General features: G+C 39.0%; 1 protein-coding gene across 1 annotated transcript in view; it reads right to left on the bottom strand.

The window, feature by feature from the left end:
* The window catches only part of ME1 (malic enzyme 1), a 192,920-nt gene extending 171,261 nt beyond the window's left edge, over positions 1-21,659 (bottom strand). The window contains exon 1 of the mRNA XM_027602107.2: positions 21,582-21,659. Coding sequence (XP_027457908.1) covers positions 21,582-21,659 — 78 coding nt within the window. The remainder of the gene's footprint in view (positions 1-21,581) is intronic.
* Between the last annotated feature and the right edge of the window lie 609 nt (positions 21,660-22,268).

The following is a 22,268-nucleotide window of genomic DNA, read 5'->3' as shown; positions in this document are numbered from 1 at the left end:
ATTTCTCACTTAAAACTCAGATTACTAGCCTTTATAGATTCCTTTTAAGGCTGAGAAATTATTAACCATCAATGTTAATACTACATTTTCCAAACATAGCTCTTAAAATCATTAGTAAGATTTTTAAATTCTTGGGGCACCTGGGTTGGCTCAGTTGGTTAAGCATCTGCCTTTGACTGGGGTGGAGATTGGGGGGTGGTGGGATTAAGCCCTGTGTCAGTCTCCCTACTTAGCTGGGAGCCTGCTTCTCCCTCTCCCTCTGCCCCTCCCCCCGTGCAGGCATGCCCCCTCCCCCTCAAATAAAATCTTTAAAAAAAAAAAAGATCTTAAAATTCTTTCAGCAAAATCGAATGCCTGTGTCCCCAAGCAAGTTTTAAGGTAAATTTCATAAAGTCACCAAATCAGTAAAGTACCTGTTAAGTAAGTAGACTGGAGGTGAGCAGACTGGTAATTCTTAGTAAACTATTGAAACTGCCAATGCACACAAGCGATTAAAAAAAGCCAAATCTCATCCAAACCAAATGGGTAATACTGATTGTCAGTAGAGGCCCTAATAATCACATGCAAATTTACACCATTCTAGATATGCCTATGATACTACATGTAGTAATTATTCATATAGTGAATCAGAAACATTGGGATTACAAGATAATCATGAATTATAACTTTGTTTGATTTCTTAATTCTTTGAGCTAGTCAAAGAATCTACAGAGTATGAAAAATTTAACATTAAATTAAACATGAATTTGTAAATGCCTTTTGCCTATTCCTGAATGATGATGAGGAGGCCTTCCTCCTCCTCTCTGGATTGGCAAGGCATCCTCCAAGGTCCTCCCAAAGCATCAAGTACTTCCATCATGCAACTTCTCATACTTCATTATTTCTGCTGAAGTGCTGTTTTACCCAAAGGTCTAGGTGCTTCTGGAGGACAGGAACTATGATATTCATATTTGAACAGCACCCAGTAAAATGTCAAGATGGAACAGGGCCTCAATAAGTTTTAAGTAAACAAATGGATGAATATATGAATCTGAAACAACTTTTCATTTCCATGTAGTTTGGTTCTATGTACAGTTCTTCCTCAACTTACAATGGGGTTACATCCCAATAAACCCCTCCTAAGTTGAAAATGCCATTAAGTTGAAAATGCATTTAATACCTCTAACCTAACAAACATCTCAGCTTAGTCTAACCTACCTTAAATGTGCTCAGAACATTTACACTGGCCTACAGTTGGCTGAAATTATCTAACACAAAGTCTATTATATAAATAAGCACTTAATACCTCACATAACTGATTGAATATAATACCGCAAGTGAAAAACAGAGTAGACGGATGGGTACAGAATGGTTAAGTGGACCAGCTGTTCCCCCTTGCAGTTACATGGCTGGTCGGGAGCTGCAGCTTACTGCCACTGCCTAGCACCACAAGAGAAGGCCATACCTCGTATCATTAGCCCAGGAAGAGATCAAAATTCAAAATTCAAAATACAGTTTCTACTGAATGCATATCACTTTCACACATGGACCTAATGACAGACATGCAAGGAATCAGTAGATATAATTCAGGAGTCTTTAAATGTGGGCATCTTGGGGCGCCTGGATGGCTCAGTCAATTAAGCGTCCGACTCTTGGTTTTGGCTAAGTTCATGGTCTCAGGGTCGTGAGCTCAAACCCCGTGTCAGATGCTGGGCTCAGTGTTCAGCATGGAGTCTGCTTGAGATTCTTTCGTCCTCCTTCTGCCCCTCCCCTGCTCAGGCACATGTGCTAATAAATAAATAAAATCTTAAATAAATAAATAAATAAATATGGGCATCTTTTTGCACTGTAAAACTTAGTATTTTCTTCCATTGTAAAAGAAGATAATAAACAAAAGAAACAGTAGTAGTAGTTCCTGTGACTGTCATAAATAGAAATAATATTTTTTATCACATTAAACTTCCAGCATATATCTTGAAATAACACTTGCGTTTATCATGACTTTGAAATTACAGTAATTTTAGACCCACAATAAGTTTGTTTGTAACATGAAAAGGCACACAAGCTAGTCATGTCAGCAACCTTCACAACAATCTCTTTAATATATGAAATTTTCCTTTAAATTGCTCACATTTAAATATACTGTCTTGCTATTTAAGTCTTTCATAAAGAAGAATATATCTTATAATATCACATATTTATTTTTTAATATTTTGGTACCTATATCATACTTGGTTTCTTTTATAACATTATGCATTCTATTTATCTGAAACCACTGCTTTAAGAAAGCCATGGACTTCACCAAATTTCCAAAGGGGACTTGGTACAAAATATTTTAAGAAATGTTGCAGACAGTGAAGGAAAAAAAACTAAAAGGCAACCTATGGAATGGAAGAAAATATTCGCAAATGATGTATCTGATAAAGGGTTAGTATCCAACATCTATAAAGAACTTACAAAACTCAACACCAAAAAAACAATTAATCCAATTAAAAAATGGACAGAAGAGGGGTGCCTGGGTGACTCAGTCAGTTAAGCATCTGACTCTTGATTTTGGCTCAGGTCATGATCTCAGGGTTGTGGGATCAAGCCCCGCATTAAGCCCTACATTGTGAGGGGGGGGACCATGCTCAGTGGGGAGTCTGCTTGAGATTTTCTCTCTCCACCTCTCTCTGCCCCTCCTTCTCTAAAATAAATAAATAAAATTTTTTTAAATGGGCAGAAGACATGAATAGACATTTTTCCAAAGACATACAGATAGCCAACAGACACATGAAAAGATACTCAACATCACTGATCATCACTGAAATGCATATCAAAACTACAATGCGGTATCACCTCACACCTCTCAGAACTGCTAAAATCAGTAGCACAAGAAATAACAGGTGTTGGTGAGAATGTGGAGAAAAAGGATCCTTCATGCACTGTCGGTGGGAATGCAAACTGGTGCAGCCACTCTGGAAAACAGTTAAAAATAGAACTACCCTATGATCCAGCAATTGCACTACTCTGTATTTACCCAAAGGATACAAAAATACTAATTCAAAGTAATACATGCACCCTGATGTTTATAGAAGCATTATCTACAATAGCCAAATTATGAAAACAGCCCAAGTGTCCATCAACTAATAATAAAGAAGATGTGGAGGGTGTGTGTATATTTATAAAGGAATATTACTCAGCCATAAAAAAGAATGAAATCTTGTCCTTTGCAATGACATGGATGGAGCTAGAGTGTATAATGCTAAGTGAAATAAGTCAGTCAAAGGAAGACAAATACCACATGATTTCACTCATATGTAGAATGTAAGGAACAAAACAAACAAGCAAAGGGAAAAAAAAAGAGAGGCAAACCAAGAAACAGACTCTTAACTATGGTGAACAAACTGATGGTTACCAGAAGGGAGGTGGGTCAGGGATGGGCTAGATGGGAGATGGGGATTAAGAAGGGCACTTGTTGTGATGAGCACTGGGTGTTGTATGGAAGTGTTGAATCACTATATTATACACCTGAAACTAATATTACACTATATGTTAACTAATTGGAATTTAAATAAAAACCTAAAAAATAAAGAACTGTTGCAGAGAATAATGCTTCAGTTTCCAAGGGATATATACTTCACATATCAACATGATATTCCCAGAAATGCCACAAGATGGCTTTCTTACTTCAGATCCACAGTTGAGATTTTCAGAAATGTTTTGTCTCCTCTTAGTTACTTTATGGGAGATTGTCATTGGTATTGGTCAAGGGTCTCCAGAGAAACAGAACAAATAGGGTGTGTGTATAAACATCACATATATGAAGAAATTTATTATAAGGAATTGGCTCATGCAGATATGAAGGCTGACAAGTCCCCAGATCTGAAGTTGGCAAGTTGGAGAACCAAGAGAGCCAATGGTGCAATTCCAGTCCATGCACAAAGGCCTGAGAAGTCAGGAGAACTGAGAGTACAGTTCTAGTCCAAAGGCCAGCAGGCTTAAGACCCAGGAAGAGCCAGTGTTTCAGTTCAAATCCAAAAGTAGGAAAAAAAATTGATGTCCCAGCTTGAAGGCAGACAGACAAGAGGGATTCCCTCTTCTTCACAAGAGGGTCAGCCTTGGGGTGCCTGGGTGGCTCAGATGGTTAGGTGTCTGCCTTCAGCTCAGGTCATGATCCCAGGGTCCTGGGATCAAGCCCCGCATCCAGCTCCCCGCTTGGCAGGAACCGACTCTCCCTCTCCCTCTGCTCCCCCGGCTTGTGCACTCTCTCTGTCAGATAAATAAATTTTTTAAAAATCTTTAAAAAAAAAAAAGAGGCAGTTGTGTCGATTCCCAAACTTGTTCATACCTGTTGAACTTGTTATTATAATTACATGATGTAATCTGCAAACTAGTAAGTACAAATGTGAAAAGAAAAAGTTATTGTTTCTATGAAAACTAAATTGTTAATTCCTAGAAAGATTCAATAGTTTAAAAAATTGTGGTGAAAATACTTGACAGGACAATTATAAAAGATTAGAAAACACTCAAAATCCAGGATCTGCGCCAAGGGTGTTTCAGAAGTGGCTTTAGTTCTCATTCTACTTTCGAGAAACTGAGAGTGGATAGTGTGACAAACACATTACGCGTGTTGTTTATGTAAACGTGTGGTCCTGGAATCCCTCGCATCAGCAGATTCAAAGAATAGATGTCAGTAAGGGCTGACAAGTCATGTGCATTTACACATTTTATGATAAAATAAAATGAGAAGGCATGTTTTTATTATTCTGAACTGCCTTCAGCAACCGATTGCTCTTCCCAATCACTCCAATAGAACTTCTCTTATACTTAGGGCGCCTGGGTGGCTCAGTCAGCTAAACGTCTGCCTTCGGCTCAGGTCATGATCCCCCAGTGCTGGGATCGAGTCCCATGTTGGGTTCCTTGCTCAGCAGGGAGCCTGCTTCTCCCTCTGCCTCTCTGTGTCTCATGAATAAATAAATAAAAACTTAAAAAAAAAAAAAGAGGGTCAGCCTTTTTGTTCTATTCAGATGTTCAACTGACTGGATGAGGCCCACCCACATTAGGTAGGGAAGCCCGCTTTACTCAGTCTACCAATTCAAATGTTAATCTCATCCAGAAAGACCCTCACAGACACACGCAGAATAATATTTGACCAATTGTCTGGATACCCAGTAGCTTAGCTAAAATCATCCCACATACACCAAATATTTTTCACCAAATATTTGCTGAGTGAATGCTTACACTTGTAAGCACTAAGCCAATGAAACAGTGATACATCAAATATGGTCCACAGCCTCATGAAGCTAACAATCTAGAGAATTTAACAGGATATTACATGAAGAGCTACACAAATAATTATAAAATAACAATGTGATAAGTACGGGGGAAAGAAATCTAACTTATCTATCTAACTTAACTTAGGGGCTTAAAAGGAAAGTGATATTAAACGAGATCTGAAGGACAAGGAGAAGAGTTGGAGTTGACCAGGTGAAAGGTTCAGGGTGATTGTGCAGGGAACAGCAGGGGCACAAACCCCGAGGCAGAAGAGCTTGGCTTCTTAGAGAGGGTACTGGGAAGGAAACATCAACTATGAGAAGAATGATGAAAGATGACCCTGGGAAGACAGGCAGGAACCAGAGCAGGCCAGTCCTTGTTAGCTAGATAAAGTGCTAAACTTTATCCTAAGAGTAATGGGAAGACCCAGTTCTTTGTCTGACTCATGATGTCATTTTGTGAAAACACTACAAGTGAGTTAGCAGCACTTACCCACAATATTTGTTATTCACCACACTAAGGAATCTACATACAAAGGCTAGCTCATTAAAGAAAGAGAAAACAGTGCTTCAGAACCAGTTTCTGAGTACCAGGCAGATGACAGAAGGTTCCATCTGGGCTCGTGACTCTCAGTCTGCCTTCCATGTCTCCCAACTGCATCATCTGTCTTCATAACACAACCTCATAGCCACCACACCAAGGGCAGATCTGATTCATGCCCTACATCAATAACGTTTTAGGGCGCCTGGGTGGCTCAGTTGGTTAAACGTCTGCCTTTGGCTCAGGTCATGATCCCAGAGTCCTGGGATCTGAGCAGGGAGTCTGCTTCTCCCTCTCCCTCTGCCCTTCCCCCTGCTTGGGTTCTCTCTCACACACACTCTCTCTCTCTCGAATAAGTAAAATCTTTAAAAAAATCAATAACATTTTAACTTAGAAAATTAATTTTGGGGGCGCCTCAGTGGCTCAGTTGTTAAGTGTCTGCCTTCGGCTCAGGTCATGATCCCGGGGTCCTGGGATCGAGCCCCGCATTGGGCTCCCTGCTCTGCAGGAAGCCTGCTTCTCCCTCTCCTCTGCTTGTGTTCCCTCTCTCGCTGTGTCTCTGTCAAATAAATAAATAAAATCTTTAAAAAAAAAAAAAAGAAAAGAAAATTAACTTTAAAAATATTTACTTTATACAATACATTTTAATATATAATGGAAACATACTAATCACTAGAAACCATAGTTGCATCTAGGAAAGGGGAACAAACTAGCTGGGGCACCAAAGTGGGTGGGAGACAAACTTTCCACTTTTTTCCATTTTTATTTTTATATAGTCAATCTGTAAGGCTATGAAAAATATTAAAACTATTAAGAACCATTTATCTCAATCTGTAAGAATAATATAACCATACTCACTATTTACATTTGTTAAATCTCTATCCTTATGTTTCTGGCAGTTCTGACAGAGACTGTGAATTGCCTATTGTAACATCTGTTTCTCCCCTTCTTCCCCAGCAAGAGAACCCAATATTATTTGGGGTGGAATTGTATCAGATAAAAGACTAAAATTCCAAACTCCCCTATAGTTAGATGAGGCCCTGTGGCTGAGTTCCCAGCAATGACATGTAAGTAGAAGTGATGGATGGGATGTGGCGCAGGACCCTTAAAGAGAGCTGACCCCACTGGAAAGTGGCCCTTCTTGTGTTTCTCTCATTTCTTCCAGCAGCCAGCTTGGAATATACAAATGATATTTATAGACCAATTGTCAGTTAGGACCATAAAGTGTTCTTGAAGACGGAAGAGCAGCAATGTTCCTGATGATTCTGTAACCCACCACACAGGCCTAGACTGTCCACCTTCGATTTCCTTCATATGCCAGAGAAAAATAAGCTACATCTTAACCAAGTCACTATTATTTGTTTTTATTGGTGGTGTTGTTACATATATCAAAACCCAATCCTAAATGATACACCAGTCATCCCTATACCCACTGCAGGAAAGAGATTCTCGGACACATACTCAATAGCATATACACCCCACAATGTAGAATGTGATCTGTGGAGAAGTTACAGCCACATCTGAAAGGCAGAATAGAGCTACAAAAAGTTACTTCAACAAATATCCCTCATTTTTCCATTCAACAGACTTTTACAGAATACTAACTATATTCCAGGTCCCATGGGCAACTACATTAAAAGATAAAGCTATGATATAAGCCAGTATAACAACCTACACACTTCCCCAGAGGAATTTTGAACCTTGTAGTTTCTATAGTATTTTCTCCATCACAGCATGAAGAGAAACAGAAGTGAAACATACATTATCAAAAAGGCCAAGTGGGGCACCTGGGTGGCTCAGTCAGTTTAGCCTCTGACTCTAATTTCGGCTCAGGTCACGACCTCAGGGTGGTGAGATGGAGCCCTGCATCCAGCTCCTTGCTCAGCAAGGAGTCTGCTTGAGCATTCTCTCTCCCTCTGCCCCTCCCCCGTTCTCTCTCTCTCAAATAAACAAATCTTTTTTAAAAAGGCCAAGGATTTTTCTAAATCCTTAGAATATAGAAATTTTATAAATTATGTTGAGTTCTTATTTTTACATAAACCATTTTCCATAGGATAACCTTTCTTACTAATATTACTATAGCAAATATGTACCCAGTAAATGGGGGGGGATATATATTTGAGAGGAGATTCCCTGATTTTTTCCCCCTGAAACTTAAAACCAAGTTAGACTAAGTTTCACACGTTCACATCCTAAAAATAACAACCTAAGGGTTCTGGTTCTGTGCAAAATGGTGTAAACATATTTTATCTTGTCTCTCCCAAAGAACACAACTATAAACTCTGTACAGACTGCATTGGGCAGCTATCTGAAGAGTCTGAAAAGTAAATGGCAGCATAAGAATGGGGAAGAAGACCAGAATCCGAGGTAAATTTCCTGGAGATTTGCCCTTCAGTGCAGCCTGGGTCCCCCCCCCCCCGCCCCGCCCCCGTCTGTAATCAACAGGCCTTGACTTAAAAAGCTAAAAGAGCAACCGAGTGCAGACAAAAAGAATGCCAAGAGCAGCTTTCTTTTTCTGGTCCAAGAATCAGGAAAGGAGACTCCTAAAGGTCACAGAAGAGGGAAATCCACTATTATCTTCCATTCTCTCCAGCCCCAGCCCCTGTGGGAATCTCAGAGTGGGTGACAGGAGCACAACCACCACAGATGTCTAAAATTGTAAGAAAGGAAAATCATTCGTTTTAACCAGAAGAGCAATGGTCCCAAAATCATGGATCAAATGTCTGTTGCATTTATCTCTGTCTTCCAGTCACTTGGCCCTAAGTATAAATGCAGGTAGAGGAAGTATACTGCCAAGCAAGGAAACTGAAAGGCCCAGTTTTCTGGCTAGTGGGCTGGGAAAGGGGGGCCTCAAGGAGACAAAGTATCAGCAAGATCATAGAAAGAAGGGAACTCAAGAGAGCAATCCCACAAAGTTTTATGTGAACTCCTGAACTCACCTATGAGTTATGCATATATAGACCTGATCTTAAATAGTCTTACAAAGGATTTGAGAACTACACTATGGTGTAAACCACTGCACAGATCCTACCCTGGCTACAAGGCAGTACACATGATGGAACAGATCCAAACAGCACTACAAAGTGGCTTTGAAAATGTAATATTGGAACCACAAAACATAGAAGATAGGTCTGACCTGTGAACTGACCTAACCAGGTTGAAAATTAAAAATTAAAAAGAATGGTATTCCCTTTGGGATTTAGCCAAAACCTAGAATATCATACTAATGCCTATGTCCAGGATATATGCAAAAATTATTCAGCAAACAAAGAAACAGGAAAATGTTTATTTCAAAGGAAAAGAAAATCAATGATGATACAGAGAATGGAGTTATCAGACAAAGATTTAAAAAGTTATTGTAACCAAACCCCAAATCATAAGGGCAAAAGCTTTTGAAATGATGGGAAAATAGAAAGTCTTGGCCAAGAAATTAAAGCTGTAAAGATCCAAATGGAAATTTTAGATCTGAAAAATACAGTAACTAAAATAATAAATTCCTAAGATGAGCTCAAGAACAGAATGGAGATATAAGAGCAAAGAGTCACTGAACATGAAGATGGATCAACCAATCTTAAAAACAAAGAAAAAAAACAGGGAAAAAAAAAAGTCAGAGCCCAGGGACCTGTGGGACAATACCAAAAAGCCTAACATTTGTATCAACACAATGCCAAAAGGTGAGGAGAAAGAAAAAATATTTGGAGAAATAATGGCTAAACACTTACCAATTTTGGCACAAGATGTAAACTTACAAATTCAAGAAGCTCAGCAAACCCCAAGAAGATAATCTAAAAAACATCTAAATCCAGAAAAATGATTTCAAAATGACTAGAAACAAAGAAAACATCTTTAAAGGAGCCAGAAAAAAATGACCCACTGCATGCATACAATTCGAATGACTGCAGATTTCTCATCAGAAACAAGGGAGGCCGGAAGAAGGAGGAATGGTATTTTTTAAAAAGATGTTTTATTTATTCGTTTGAGAGAGAGAGAGAATGAGTGAGAGCAGGAGCAGGGGGTAGGGTCAGAGAGAGAGAGAGAAGCAGACTCCCCAGTGAGCAGGGAGTCCGATGCAGGATATGATCCCAGGACCCTAGGACCATGACCTGAGCTAAAGGCAGATGTTTAACCAACTAAGCCACCAGGTGGCCTGAGAAATGGCATTTTTAAAGTGTTGAAGGTAAACAACTGTCAACCCAAAATTCTACAACTGGTGAAAATACCCTTTGGAAATGAAAGTGAAATAAAGACATTCTCAGATGAAGGAAAATTAAGACAACTGGTCTTCAGCAAACCTGCTCTAAAAGAAATGCTAAAGGCAATTTTTTTTAAGGAATTTTAAAATTTATTTATTTTAGAGAGAGACAGCATATGTGTGAACAGTGGGAGAAGCAGAAGGGGAGGAAGAAGTAGACTCTGTGCTGAACAGAGTCAGGCACTTAACAGACTGAGCCACCCAGGTGTCCCACTAAAGGCAATTCTTTAGATGGAAAGGAAATGATATCTGAGGAAAACCTGAAATGGCAAATGTCTGGGTAACTGTAACAGGTTATCCTTTCCCTCTTAAATTCTTTAAAATATGTATGACAGGGGCGCCTGGGTGGCTCAGTCGGTTGGGTGGCTCAGTCGGTTAAGCGACTGCCTGCGGCTCAGGTCATGATCCTGGAGTCCCAGGATCAAGTCCCACATCGGGCTCCCTGCTCGGCAGGGAGTCTGCTTCTCCCTCTGACCCTCTTCCCTCTCGTGCTCTCTATCTCTCATTCTCTCTCTCTCAAATAAATAAAAACTTTAAAAAAATTAAAATAAAATATGTATGACAGTTAAAATAAAAAATAATAGGGCGCCTGGGTGGCTCAGTCGTTAAGCGTCTGCCTTCAGCTCAGGTCATGATCCCAGGGTACTGGGATCGAGCCCTGCATTGGGCTCACTGCTCCGCGGAGAGCCTGCTTCCCCCTCTCCCACTCCCCCTGCTTGTGTTCCCTCTCTCGCTGTGTCTCTCTCTGTCAAATAAATAAAATCTTTAAAATTATAATAATAAAATGAAATAAAATAAAAAATAATAAACATTACATTAAATTATTACATCAAAAATTGTTTTCATAACTCAATAGCAAAACAATCAATCAAGCGGAGGATCTGAATAGACATTTTTCCAAAGAAGATAAAAGATGGACAACAGATACATGAAAAGAAGCTCACTATCAGTAATCAACAGGAAAATGCAAATCAAAAGCACAATAAATCACTTCATACCTGTTAGAATGGCTATTATCAAAAAGACAAGAAATAATAAGTATTGGTGAGGATGTGAAAAAAGGGAACACTTTTCCGCACTGTTGGTGGGAATGGAAATAGGTATATCCACTATGGAAAACAGTATGGAGTTTCCACAAAAAATTAAAAATAAAACTACCATAGGATCTAGCAATTCTACCTGAGTTTTTATCTAAAGAAAACAAAAACACTACATGGAAAGGATATATGCACCCACATGTTCATTGAAGCATTATTTGCAACTGCCAAGATATGGAAACAACCTAAATGTCCATGAATGGATGAATGAATAAAGAAAATGTGGCACATATATATGTAATGTAATCTAATTCAGCCATAATAAAAAAGAAGGAAATCTCACCATTTGCAACAACATGGATGGATCCTGAAATCATTACGCTAAGTGAAATAAAGTCAGAGAAAAACAAATACTATATATAATCTCACTTATATGTGGAATCTAAAGAGAAAATCTTGCCATTTGCAATGACATGGATGGAACTGGAGGGTATTATGCTTAGCGAAATAAGTCAATCAAAGAAAGACAATTATCATATGATCTCATTGATATGTGGAATTTGAGAAACAAGGCAGAGGATCATAGGGGAAGAGAGGGAAAAAGGAAACAAGAAGAAACCAGAGAGGGAGACAAACTGTAAGACACTCTTAATCTCAGGAAACAAACTGAGGGTTGCTGGAGTGGAGGCGGGTGGGAGAGATGGGGTGGCTGGGTGATGGACATTGGAGAGATGGGGAGGACATTGGGAAGTAGAACCACCAGCTTCATACAGCAAAAGTGTTGTGGTGAGTGCTGTGTATTGTCTAAGACTGACAAACCACAGACCTGTACCCTTGAAACAAATAATACATTATATGTTAATAATAATAATAATAAAAGTACTCAGGAAAAAAAAACAAGCTCATGGATACAGAGAAAAGACTGCTGGCTGGCAGAGGTAGGAAGTAGGTGGGTGGAGGAAATGGGTAAATGTATTCAAAAAGTACAAACTTCCAGTTATAAAATAAATAAGCCATGGGGATGAACATACAGCATGGTGACTACAGTTAATAATACTGTATTGCATATTTCAAAGTTATAAAGGAGTAAAGTCTTAAAAGTTCTTATCACAAGAAAAACATTTTTCATAACTACATACAGTGACAGATACTAGCTAGACTTATTGTGATCATTTGCCAATATATACAAATATCAACTCATTATGTTGTATACCTGAAGCTAATTTAATGTTGTATGTCAATTATATATCAATTTAAAGAATTCTACGTAATGTATGGAGATATAAGCAGATGTAATATACCAACTATAACATAATCAGAGGAAAGTAGTGAGACATGATAATAAAGTTTCCACATTCTGACTGAACTGGTAAAATGGTCATTTTAAGTAGACCAAAAACTTATGTGTAGCATAATTCTTAGAGCAAGTCCCAAAAAAGGACCATAAAAAGAGATATTGTCAAAAACTCAAAGACAAATTAAAATGGACTAAATATTCAAACAATATAAAAGACGACGACAGGAAAGGAGAAATAAAGAAATGAAACACAGAGGAAACAGATACCTAATAATAAAATAGTGAACAGAAATCCAGACATACCAATAATCACATTAAATGTAAATGGTCTAAAGACAGGAGTTAAAAGAGATATTATCAGATATTGGCAACAGCTACAAGCCTAATTGATTAGATCATTACAATCTCTCACCTACATGTTCTTATAAAGATTAGAAAATATCAACCTTAACCTCTGACTCTGTATGTCACTATTTTCAGCTCTTCCTTTTGACTTATATCATTGGATCTTTCAAACCAGTAATATCTCTATGTTATTTATTAAGCTTTGATTCTCAAAGGTTAGTTATAATACTGTTTTCCATTTTCCCACTTGCTTAAGTGAATTTTCTCATTATTTGGTAAAACAAATTTCCTGAGAAATTTGAGGAAGGAATTCCTATATGGAAACAGTTTTTGTCCCTTTGATATTATATGTCCTGCACTGAGAGCAATATGTTAAAGTCTCCTAGTATTAGTGTTTATTTCTCTTTGCATGTTCTGTAGCAGGGTCTTTTTTTGTGACGGTAGGTGCTGTGTTATTTGGTGCACAGATATTCGTTACTTTTTAATTTCATTCAAAATTGTACTTTTCAGCATTATAGAGTATTCTGTCTCACTTAATGCTTTTTGATATGGATTCTACATTGTCTGATGTCAGGTGTAACCCTGTTTGCATTTCCCATGTCTTTATTTTTAGTCTTTTTACAGCATTTTGTTTTCAATACATCTCTTACCTATAGCATCATTTGCTTATGCTTTGTGGAACGATCTGAAAATAATTTTATTAACAGGTGAGTTATTCTCATTTATATTTACTGATACTGATGAGGGATAGAAGCAGAAAATGTTCACTTTAAGCCCAGAAGACTGATCTATAACATCCATAGCTCCAATAAGGATCAAATACATGCTGGTGGCTAAGTTCTTTTTTTTTTTTTAAGATTTACTTATTTATTTGAGAGAGAGAGCACGCACGCGCGCATGCATGCACAGGGCACGGGGGCGGGGGGGGGGGAGATGGAGAGGGAGAATCTCAAGCAGACTCCCTGCAGTGCGGAGCCTGATGCAGGCTTCAATTCCACAATCCCAAGATCATGACCTGAGCCGAAATCAGGAGTCAGATACTTAACTGACTGAGCCACTGATTCAGTCAGGAGTCAGATGCTTAACAGACTGAGCCACCCAGGCACCCCTGGTTGCTACATTCTTAAAAGAGTCTCACGACTGCCTGCATATCTCACCAATAGTTAATATCGAACTGAATGATAAACACCAGAGAAATCTTGTGAAAGTAGTTTTATGAGCAGAAATTCAAAGAAGACATTTATGATTTAATACTTCTTGCACATCTCCTATCCCTCAAGTACCAAGCGTAGAACCACCAGCTTGATAGAGCAAAAGTGCAGCTCTTTTGCTCATGGGTCCTATTGCCATGCTACTCAAATAAATTTACCAAACAGCACCACAAAACGTCTCAAGAATTCTTTCTTGACTGTTGGGTTTGACAACCCCACAACAATATGACCAATATATTTGCTCTCAATTCTGTCACCATTATGTTATAGTTACCGTATGTAAAAATGAAGTATAAGATTTTGAATAAGTAAAATTTTAAAAGCTTACAAAAATGCTAATTAACCAAGTTTTAGTTTTTCCTGGGTCTGAGCAACCAAGTAAGGACTTTTGCTAACTAACCAAGATCTGCCACTATTAGTAACAATAATGTTCTCATAATTGCAAGATTATTGGTTTAAAAGATTACCTCAATTTGGACATGTAGAAAAACAGCAGGAGGCTGGGCCAGTGCTGCCAAGGCAAACTAGAGGCTCATATGTGCAACACTAAGACACAGAAAAGAAAGTTACTCTCTAATCACTCCCTAGGTATGTGAAGGCACAACTTAAAGAAGTTATAGAGCGTAATTTTTTTTAACTATGGGTTGTGATTCACATTTTTTAAAAATATTTTGTTTTATTTATTTATTTGAGAGGGAGAGTGCATAAGTGGAGTAAGGGGCAGAAGGAGAGAATCTCAAGCAGACTCTCTGCTGAGCACGGAGCCAGATATGGGGCTCAATCTCACGACCCATAAGATCATGACCTGAGTGGAAACCAAGAGCTGGACACTCAACCAACTGAGCCACCCAGACACCCCTCACATTTTTTAAAAAATTGAAATAGAGTAGGTACTACTAGGGTGCACTAAAAGCAGCAAAGTATTGTATTATGATATTTTGTTTCAATTATATGGGTATTAGTTTGCTAAGGCTGCCATAACAAAGTACCTGACTAAGTGACTAAAACAACAGAAATTTATTTTCTCATAGTTCTGGACGCTGGAACTCCAGGATCAAGATGTCAGTCGGGATGCTTACATTCTGAGGCTTTTCTCATTGACTTTTCTCTTTGTGTTCACACCGTCTTTCCTTTTCTTGCAAGGCCATCAGCCACATTGAATTAAGGTCCACCCTAAAGACCTGGTTTTAACTTATTACCTCTTTAAAGATCTTAGCTCCAAATATGGTTACATTGTGAGATACGAGGGATAAGTACTTTAATACATGACTCTTGGGAGGGCACAATTCAGCCCATAACATTACATTTATACATGCATTATGTATGTGTGCAATCACAAAAGTTTTAAAATACCTTTCTAGAGGACTGTGAATAGACAATTCAAATGTATTAAATATATTCTAAGCTTAAAGGGCCTAGCTGTAATTTTACAATGGAGTCTTAGAACTTCAGTCTCCAGATTTCCAAGTCTTCGTGAGGCAGTTTAGAATTTAACTACCCCAGGGATACTCACAATGCAATTATGAAAATTCGTACGAACATATAAGTACTTTTGCTGATATTCTTACTCAACATTACCTGATTTAAAAAAATAATCCTAGTGTTTTAGGTGTAGGGTTTATTAGTATAAAGCTCTAATAGTTATATTTCCATGTTTTTAGAGACTATTATTCATTATTATATTGATTTTCCAAGCTACCAGATTAAACTATAGAAACTTAAAGCCATATTGTCTTTCCCCTCTCTTAAACCTCAAAAGCCTCAAATATCTAACAGTTTAATCAATGGCTAACCTAGATATATTTTTAAGGCCTGAGGGAAAATGTTGATATTTTAAATTCTCTAAATTCACTTAAGGCAACAATAATCCTTTGTTTAAAATGTACTACTTTAAATCTTTAAAAAAAAAAAGGGACGCCTAGGTGGCTCAGTCAGTTAAGCATCTGCCTTCAGCTCAGGTCATGATCCCAAGGTCCTGGGATCGAGTCCCTCAACGAGCTCCTTGCTCAGCGGACAGCCTGCTTCTCCCTCTACCTGCCGCTCCCCCTACTTGTGCTCGCTCTGTCTGACAAATAAGGAAATAAAATCTTTAAAAAAATAAATAAAATAAAATAAAATGTACTACTTTATATACAGTAAGCTAAAAACAGGTAAAAATTGACATATAAGCCATAAAATATTTTAAATATCATTTTAAGAATACAAACATCCACATTTTACATTTAGGCCCCATGTCCATGTCCAAGAAAACCTAATCATTTAGGTTGGAAACATTTCCAAATCTGTCCTACTTAATTGTAACATATCTTACGATTTATTCTGGATCTATATACTATCAAAGTTGGTTGAGTTGGTTCAACAACATAAAATAATGAAGTAACAAATAGGCCAAATCAGGGCAATCTTGAGCCTCTCACAATATTTGGTCATGTCAATTTTGAGAACCATTGGAAAACAGTCCAAATATTTGTTTTGTCAGAGTAACTGATTTTTTCCAAAGTCAAACAGAATCAAGTAAACGCTGGTTTCACACCACTGGAACTTTTAAATTTCCTGTCTCTGCAATTCACTCCCTCTTTTCCCAATAATTTTAACTATCAAAGCATACCTCTACCTTTCTCTAACAAGCCAAGTTCTTTCATATTTCCAAGCCTTTACATACTTTGAACAGAGTACTGAGAAGCAGAAAGCTTTCCTTTTTCTATTTCTTCACAAATACATTCTTTATACCTGGCATTCTGTGAAAGTGTATGAAAGATTGCAAAGGTCATGTGACATCAGTCAAGCTCAATTATATGAATCTGAGGGTAAAATATAAATCTTTCCCAGAGAGAAGATATATTTTTGTTTTTTACTATAAAATAAAGAGGGAACACAATCATGTCATCAAAAATTCAAGAGAAGGGGGTTAGCACACTAAAAAAAATGTGCTTTATAATTGCTCCAGCTATGAGCTCAGATTTTCTATACAAAAGTGCTATATTAATAACGATAGTACTAAAAGACCTCCTGTTTTTAGAATATATAATTTAGCAACCATTAATATTCACTGTCTCAAATAATTTTTTCAATATCTGAGTGAAGGAGGTAGAAATCACATTACAACAGAAGTGTGTAAGTGCACTCACAACAAGAATCTTCTTCATTGCTATATTCTTTGAACCAGAATATTACCTAGCATATAGTGGGTTCTGAACAAACAAATATTTTCTAAATAATAAAATAATAAATGAATGAAATTATCACTTTACTTTGTAAGGACAGTAACTGAAGCTAGTTAAGAAAAGTTCACTCAAAATCTCACAACTCAAAATCTCACAACTTGGGACTCAGGCTTTCCTCTAGATAAAATGTCTTAGAATGTTCATTCCATTACATTGCATTTTTCGTACTTGCCCAAAAGTTAGAAGGAAATTAGAACACAAAAATGAAAAATCTCAGACTTTCTTCAGTATTTCCTATACTCCATATCACCAGTCTCAAAAATTCTCAAATCAGGGGCGCCTGGGTGGCTCAGTCGTTAAGCGTCTGCCTTCGGCTCAGGTCATGATCCCAGGGTCCTGGGATCGAGCCCCACATCGGGCTCCCCGCTCCGTGGGAAGCCTGCTTCTCCCTCTCCCACTCCCCCTGCTTGTGTCCCCTCTCTCGCTGTGTCTCTCTCTGTCAAATAAATAAAATCTTTAAAAAAAAAAAAAGTTCTCAAATCAAACTCATCCTTCTACTCATTCAAGCACATTATTTTGATTTTGTGTTACCCTATGCTACCGCTGTTGTTTGAAGCACTGTAAGGTAACAGGTATGGAGGTGTATATGTACACCCACATCACAATGGCATTCCTATCAGTGGGATTCCATTAAATAATACATCAGTTTCTCATATTGCTGAGGCAACTCCAGAGAACTGTGGTAGGTAAAAATTCCTGGATGATTAACTCTGGTATAGATTACACTGAAGAAAAAGAGTAGGTTTAACGTATCTTTCCTTCATAGTCCTGACTCTCCTTTCCCTACAACACCTCCAACTAGGTCTTGACATACCAAGACACAATCATCTACAAATGCACTTGACTGGAAGCTCATTTTTTTAGATTTAAAAGCTAATAATGTTGGCCAAAATGGACTTTAGTAAGTCACTAACTTAAAATGGATTAAAATGCTTAAAATATTAAAGAGTGGTATATTTTGGAGACTTACTTGTAGGTCATGTTATTATTTAATCTTAAAGACATGGAAACAATGTAATCACAATTATGATAGAGCTATCAATTAGTATTTTCTACCACTGTTAGAGAAACAAACTAATACATTTAGAAATAACAAATAAGAGATTTTTATTGTGTGTAGAATTTTAATTCTGAAGATTGATTTATGAAACATTATTAGTCACATGAAAATTCCTGAGAAAAAAATTGAAATACAACTAATCTAAATCAGAAGGTATCCTTGAAAATCATAAACATTAGATAAGCACATATAACACAAAGAAAAGCACCTCAAAGATAGTGTGGGCTATGTACAGAAAGATACTGAATCTCAGAAGTGTGAGGTACTTTCCCAAATACTACAAGAAATCCTACCTGTAATTATGTAATTTGAGTATAAGCAAATAGCAAGAATCATATTATCAATGAAGAAAGACCTTATTTCCCTTCGGTTTTTACAATTTTTTATTTTTTTAAATTTGGATCACATCTACTGTCAACCTTGATTTTACCAAGACTAATCACCTCCTTAACGTTACCTAGCAAGTAATTAAAATTTCACGGATGGTCAGGTTTAAACCGAATTCCAACTATTCTCCTGTATCCATTATACATTGTATAAACGTATAGAGAGTCAACTGAGTTTTAGATTTCAAAGCGATTTACTTCCACGAAATTACATTAAACAGGATGTCTTAAAATAATGTTCAATCTACCACTCTAAAAGCTTCTTGCTTTAAAAGCTGAGTACTGTTTAAAAGACAAAAGAAATAAAAACATGGTTCATTCATTCATTAAATAAACATTTATTTAAAGCCCAATGAGCAAAATTCTGTACTAAGTATGACTCCTGACCTATGACAATCAAAATAAGAAAAAAATAAAATGCAGTAAATACAAAATGACATGATACTACTGAATACATACAAACAGAGGTGTCAAGTAATAATATTAGGACTGAAATAATTAGGAAAGTCTTCCCTAGAGAGATCATTATTAAATCAACTAATGCCATTTTAACTGTAGGAAATTACACAGACAAAAAGGAAAGCATTAAGTAAGAGATTCTGCAAATATATTTCAAGTGGAAGACTAAATTGGGGGACTAATGAGATCAATTTGGATAAGACAGTAAACCTGACAAGACTGATTTTACATTCAGCATAATAAAAACTATTATAAATTCTTGGATGACAGAAGAGTAACATGAAGAAAACACTAATTGATGAAGGAATGTTTCTCCTATCTACATGTAGGACAGACTGTAATACTGAAAATAAAACCAGCAAAATTGTTGCAGTTACCAAAAAGGTAAGGTGATGAAGGTCTGTGTTACTTTGGCTGAAGAAGGCTTCACGTAGCCAGATGACAGGCTGGGGTTTTAGAGGGCATGATCCACTAGCCAAAGCTCTCATAAAAATCAATAAAAATTCCTGGGTTATCAGAAAACTTTAAAGCCAAGAGATCTTCAGTGCAGGGCAGATCAAGAATGTCCCACAGCCATAGTTTCAAAGGTACATGTAAAGCAATTCTGTGACTTCTATAAGCACCACACAGCTATCTTAGAACTGAGTAAGAAGAGTAAAGCTTATTCCATTAATCACCCCAGAGCTGGTGAACTAGATTTTAAATCCAATTTGACTCTATGCAGACAATAAAGTTCAATTATAAACTCAAAAATGTGCTCTTAACATATTATGCTGCACCTTTCAACTTGGTGGAAGATCTCCGTGATATTATTGTTAAGTAGGAGTTAATCCTTACAGGTGCACAGGAGCCAAAAAAGATTTTAAGAACATGTATTCTTGATGCATACAGAAAAGGCATAATGACTCTTGCTCAGTGACTACCTATTCCAAATATCCACTCGAAACACTCATACTTGACCATGACTTTGGGAAATCCAAACAGGTTATACCACTAATGCAGTCCTTCTTAAGTGACAACCCATTATTTGGTCATAAATTACAGGAAGCAGATACACATGAAAGTCACAAATTGTTCTGTCACATCAGATTTTACCTTTGTTCTACTGAAAATAGCCCCCAACCTGCAGAATAATAAAAAGAAAAAAATCAAACTAGCAATTAAATTTATTTTGAAAAAAAAAATAAGTAGGAACTATTTAAAATTTCATGTCTTATGACCACAAATACTACATAACCATGTATTTGTAAAAGTTACCTGTCACCACAAAATCAGAAAGAACTCACACTAGCTACAATTTATTAAAGAAATCACAAGTCTTCGGGGGCCTGGGTGGCTCAGATGGTTAAGCGTCTGCCTTCGGCTCAGGTCATGATCCCAGAGTCCTGGGATGGAGTCCCACGTCAGGCTCCCTGCTCCTTGGAAGCCTGCTTCTCCCTCTGCCTCTCTCTCTCTCAAGAATAAATAAATAAAATCTTAAAAAAAAAAAAAAATCAGTCTTCAAGCCATTAATAATGATCAACAAATCACCAGCAACATGACCAGAAGGTAAGAGCTGAGGTGCAGTTCCTAATGAAGAGTATCTACTAAAGAGACGACCAAAATGACTAAACAGATCTCTGTCCTTACTGATGGCATTTCCCATATCCTAAATAAGAAGGAGAGGTCAAAAGCACAGTTACACAAAAAGAACTATCTAGAAACAAACCTGGTTATAGACTGTGACTGCTTAGTATCTACATAAGCAAAATTATAAATTAGGTATATTTCATTTGAGAGAAATATTAGGTGTTTACCGTGAAGAAAAATGAAACGTTACCAGGATCTGAAAAAGGTTGTCTAACTACACTGATTTCTTGTTTTAATAAGAGGTCTTAAAAAAAAAATGTTTTCATTTCCCGAAGTCCAGATTCAAAAAATAGGCATGGCTTTACCCACAGTCCCATGTCTAGGACAAGGATTTTGTACCAGGCCATGCAAAGTGTCCAAGGCAGAAGCCACCCACCAGGCATTCCCAGCCTCTTAATCGTGTCGCTCCAGAAACCAAGAGGCCTTGACTTCGAGCTTGTTAATGTGACCTGAGGCTTTCAGAACTCATTTCTGCTCAGGATAGACCAGTAGGGCCACTTCAATCCGGAGCAGCCTCCAATAACTGCCCCACTGAGTGTAACCAGTAAGTGGGTGGCACATACAAAGCTGAGCTGGCAGCCTACCTGCTCTCTCTTCACAGAAACAGTCAACTCACGCACTTAGCCTGATGCTACTTTCTTTGGCTTGGCTCTTGAGAAGCCAAAAAGTACTGTAAACAAGTCACACCTTCTTTCCCAAAACGGGATGCCGGGGTGGACCAGCACCGAGCGCCATCACACTGCCGGGGCACAGAGCCCACTGGGCGGCCCCTCCATTCTGCTCTCACCGAGGGCCGCGCGACCCGGGAGAGCCGGCAGAGGGGCGAGGCCGAGTCCGGGACCCTCCGGAGGGCCTGCGTCCGACCGAAAGCGGCCCCTGGGCCGCCAGGTGGGCCGGCGGACTCACCTTGTTGAGGTGGGGGTTTCGCGTCACGGCGTAGCCGCGCTGGTGAGTGTGGCGGCGGCGGGGGGCTGCGGGCTCCATGGCCGGTGCGCGGGTGGGCTGCGGGGTCGGGCCGGAGCGTGCGCCGAGCGGGGCAGGCGGCGGATGCTGTGGCGGCGCGCGCGCTGACTGCGGCGGCGGCGGCGGCCGCGCTGGGAAAGAGCTGGCGGTCGGGGGCGGGCGTGGGTGGCGAGAGGGGGTGGACGCGGCGGGAGGAGCCCGCGAGAAGCCGGTGTCCCCAGCCGGGCAGCCTGCGAGAATCGCTGAGTCATGGCAGGAGATCAGCCGAGCCGGCGAGTGAGGAGGAGGAGGAAGAGCGAGGCTCCGGCGGCGCCGCGGGAGCCCGGAGATGGCGGGGTGGGGGGAGGCCGCCGCGGGAGTCGCTCCCTTCCATGCACAGGGCTTCTGATCACAACTGGCCTCGCCCGTCCCTGCGTGGGGCGTGCCTCCGTTGTTCAGGGAATGCTCTTACCCCCGAGACCCACGCGGCCAGCAAGGCCAGGTTGCCCCGCCCGCCCCGGTGGCCTTAAGGGTACCGTCGCCCCTGACCGAGGTGGGCCCTTAGCGGGAGCCCCTGGTAAGCTGGGAAGGTGCGAAATGAAGAGGTGCAGGCGGACACAGCGGCTGCGGGACCGAGGGATGGGAGCATTC

The sequence above is a fragment of the Zalophus californianus genome, chromosome 7, assembly GCF_009762305.2.
Source record: "Zalophus californianus isolate mZalCal1 chromosome 7, mZalCal1.pri.v2, whole genome shotgun sequence".
Lineage (NCBI taxonomy): Eukaryota > Metazoa > Chordata > Mammalia > Carnivora > Otariidae > Zalophus > Zalophus californianus.
Note: the sequence above shows the minus strand (reverse complement) of the source record. Positions and strands in the feature narration are given on the sequence as shown.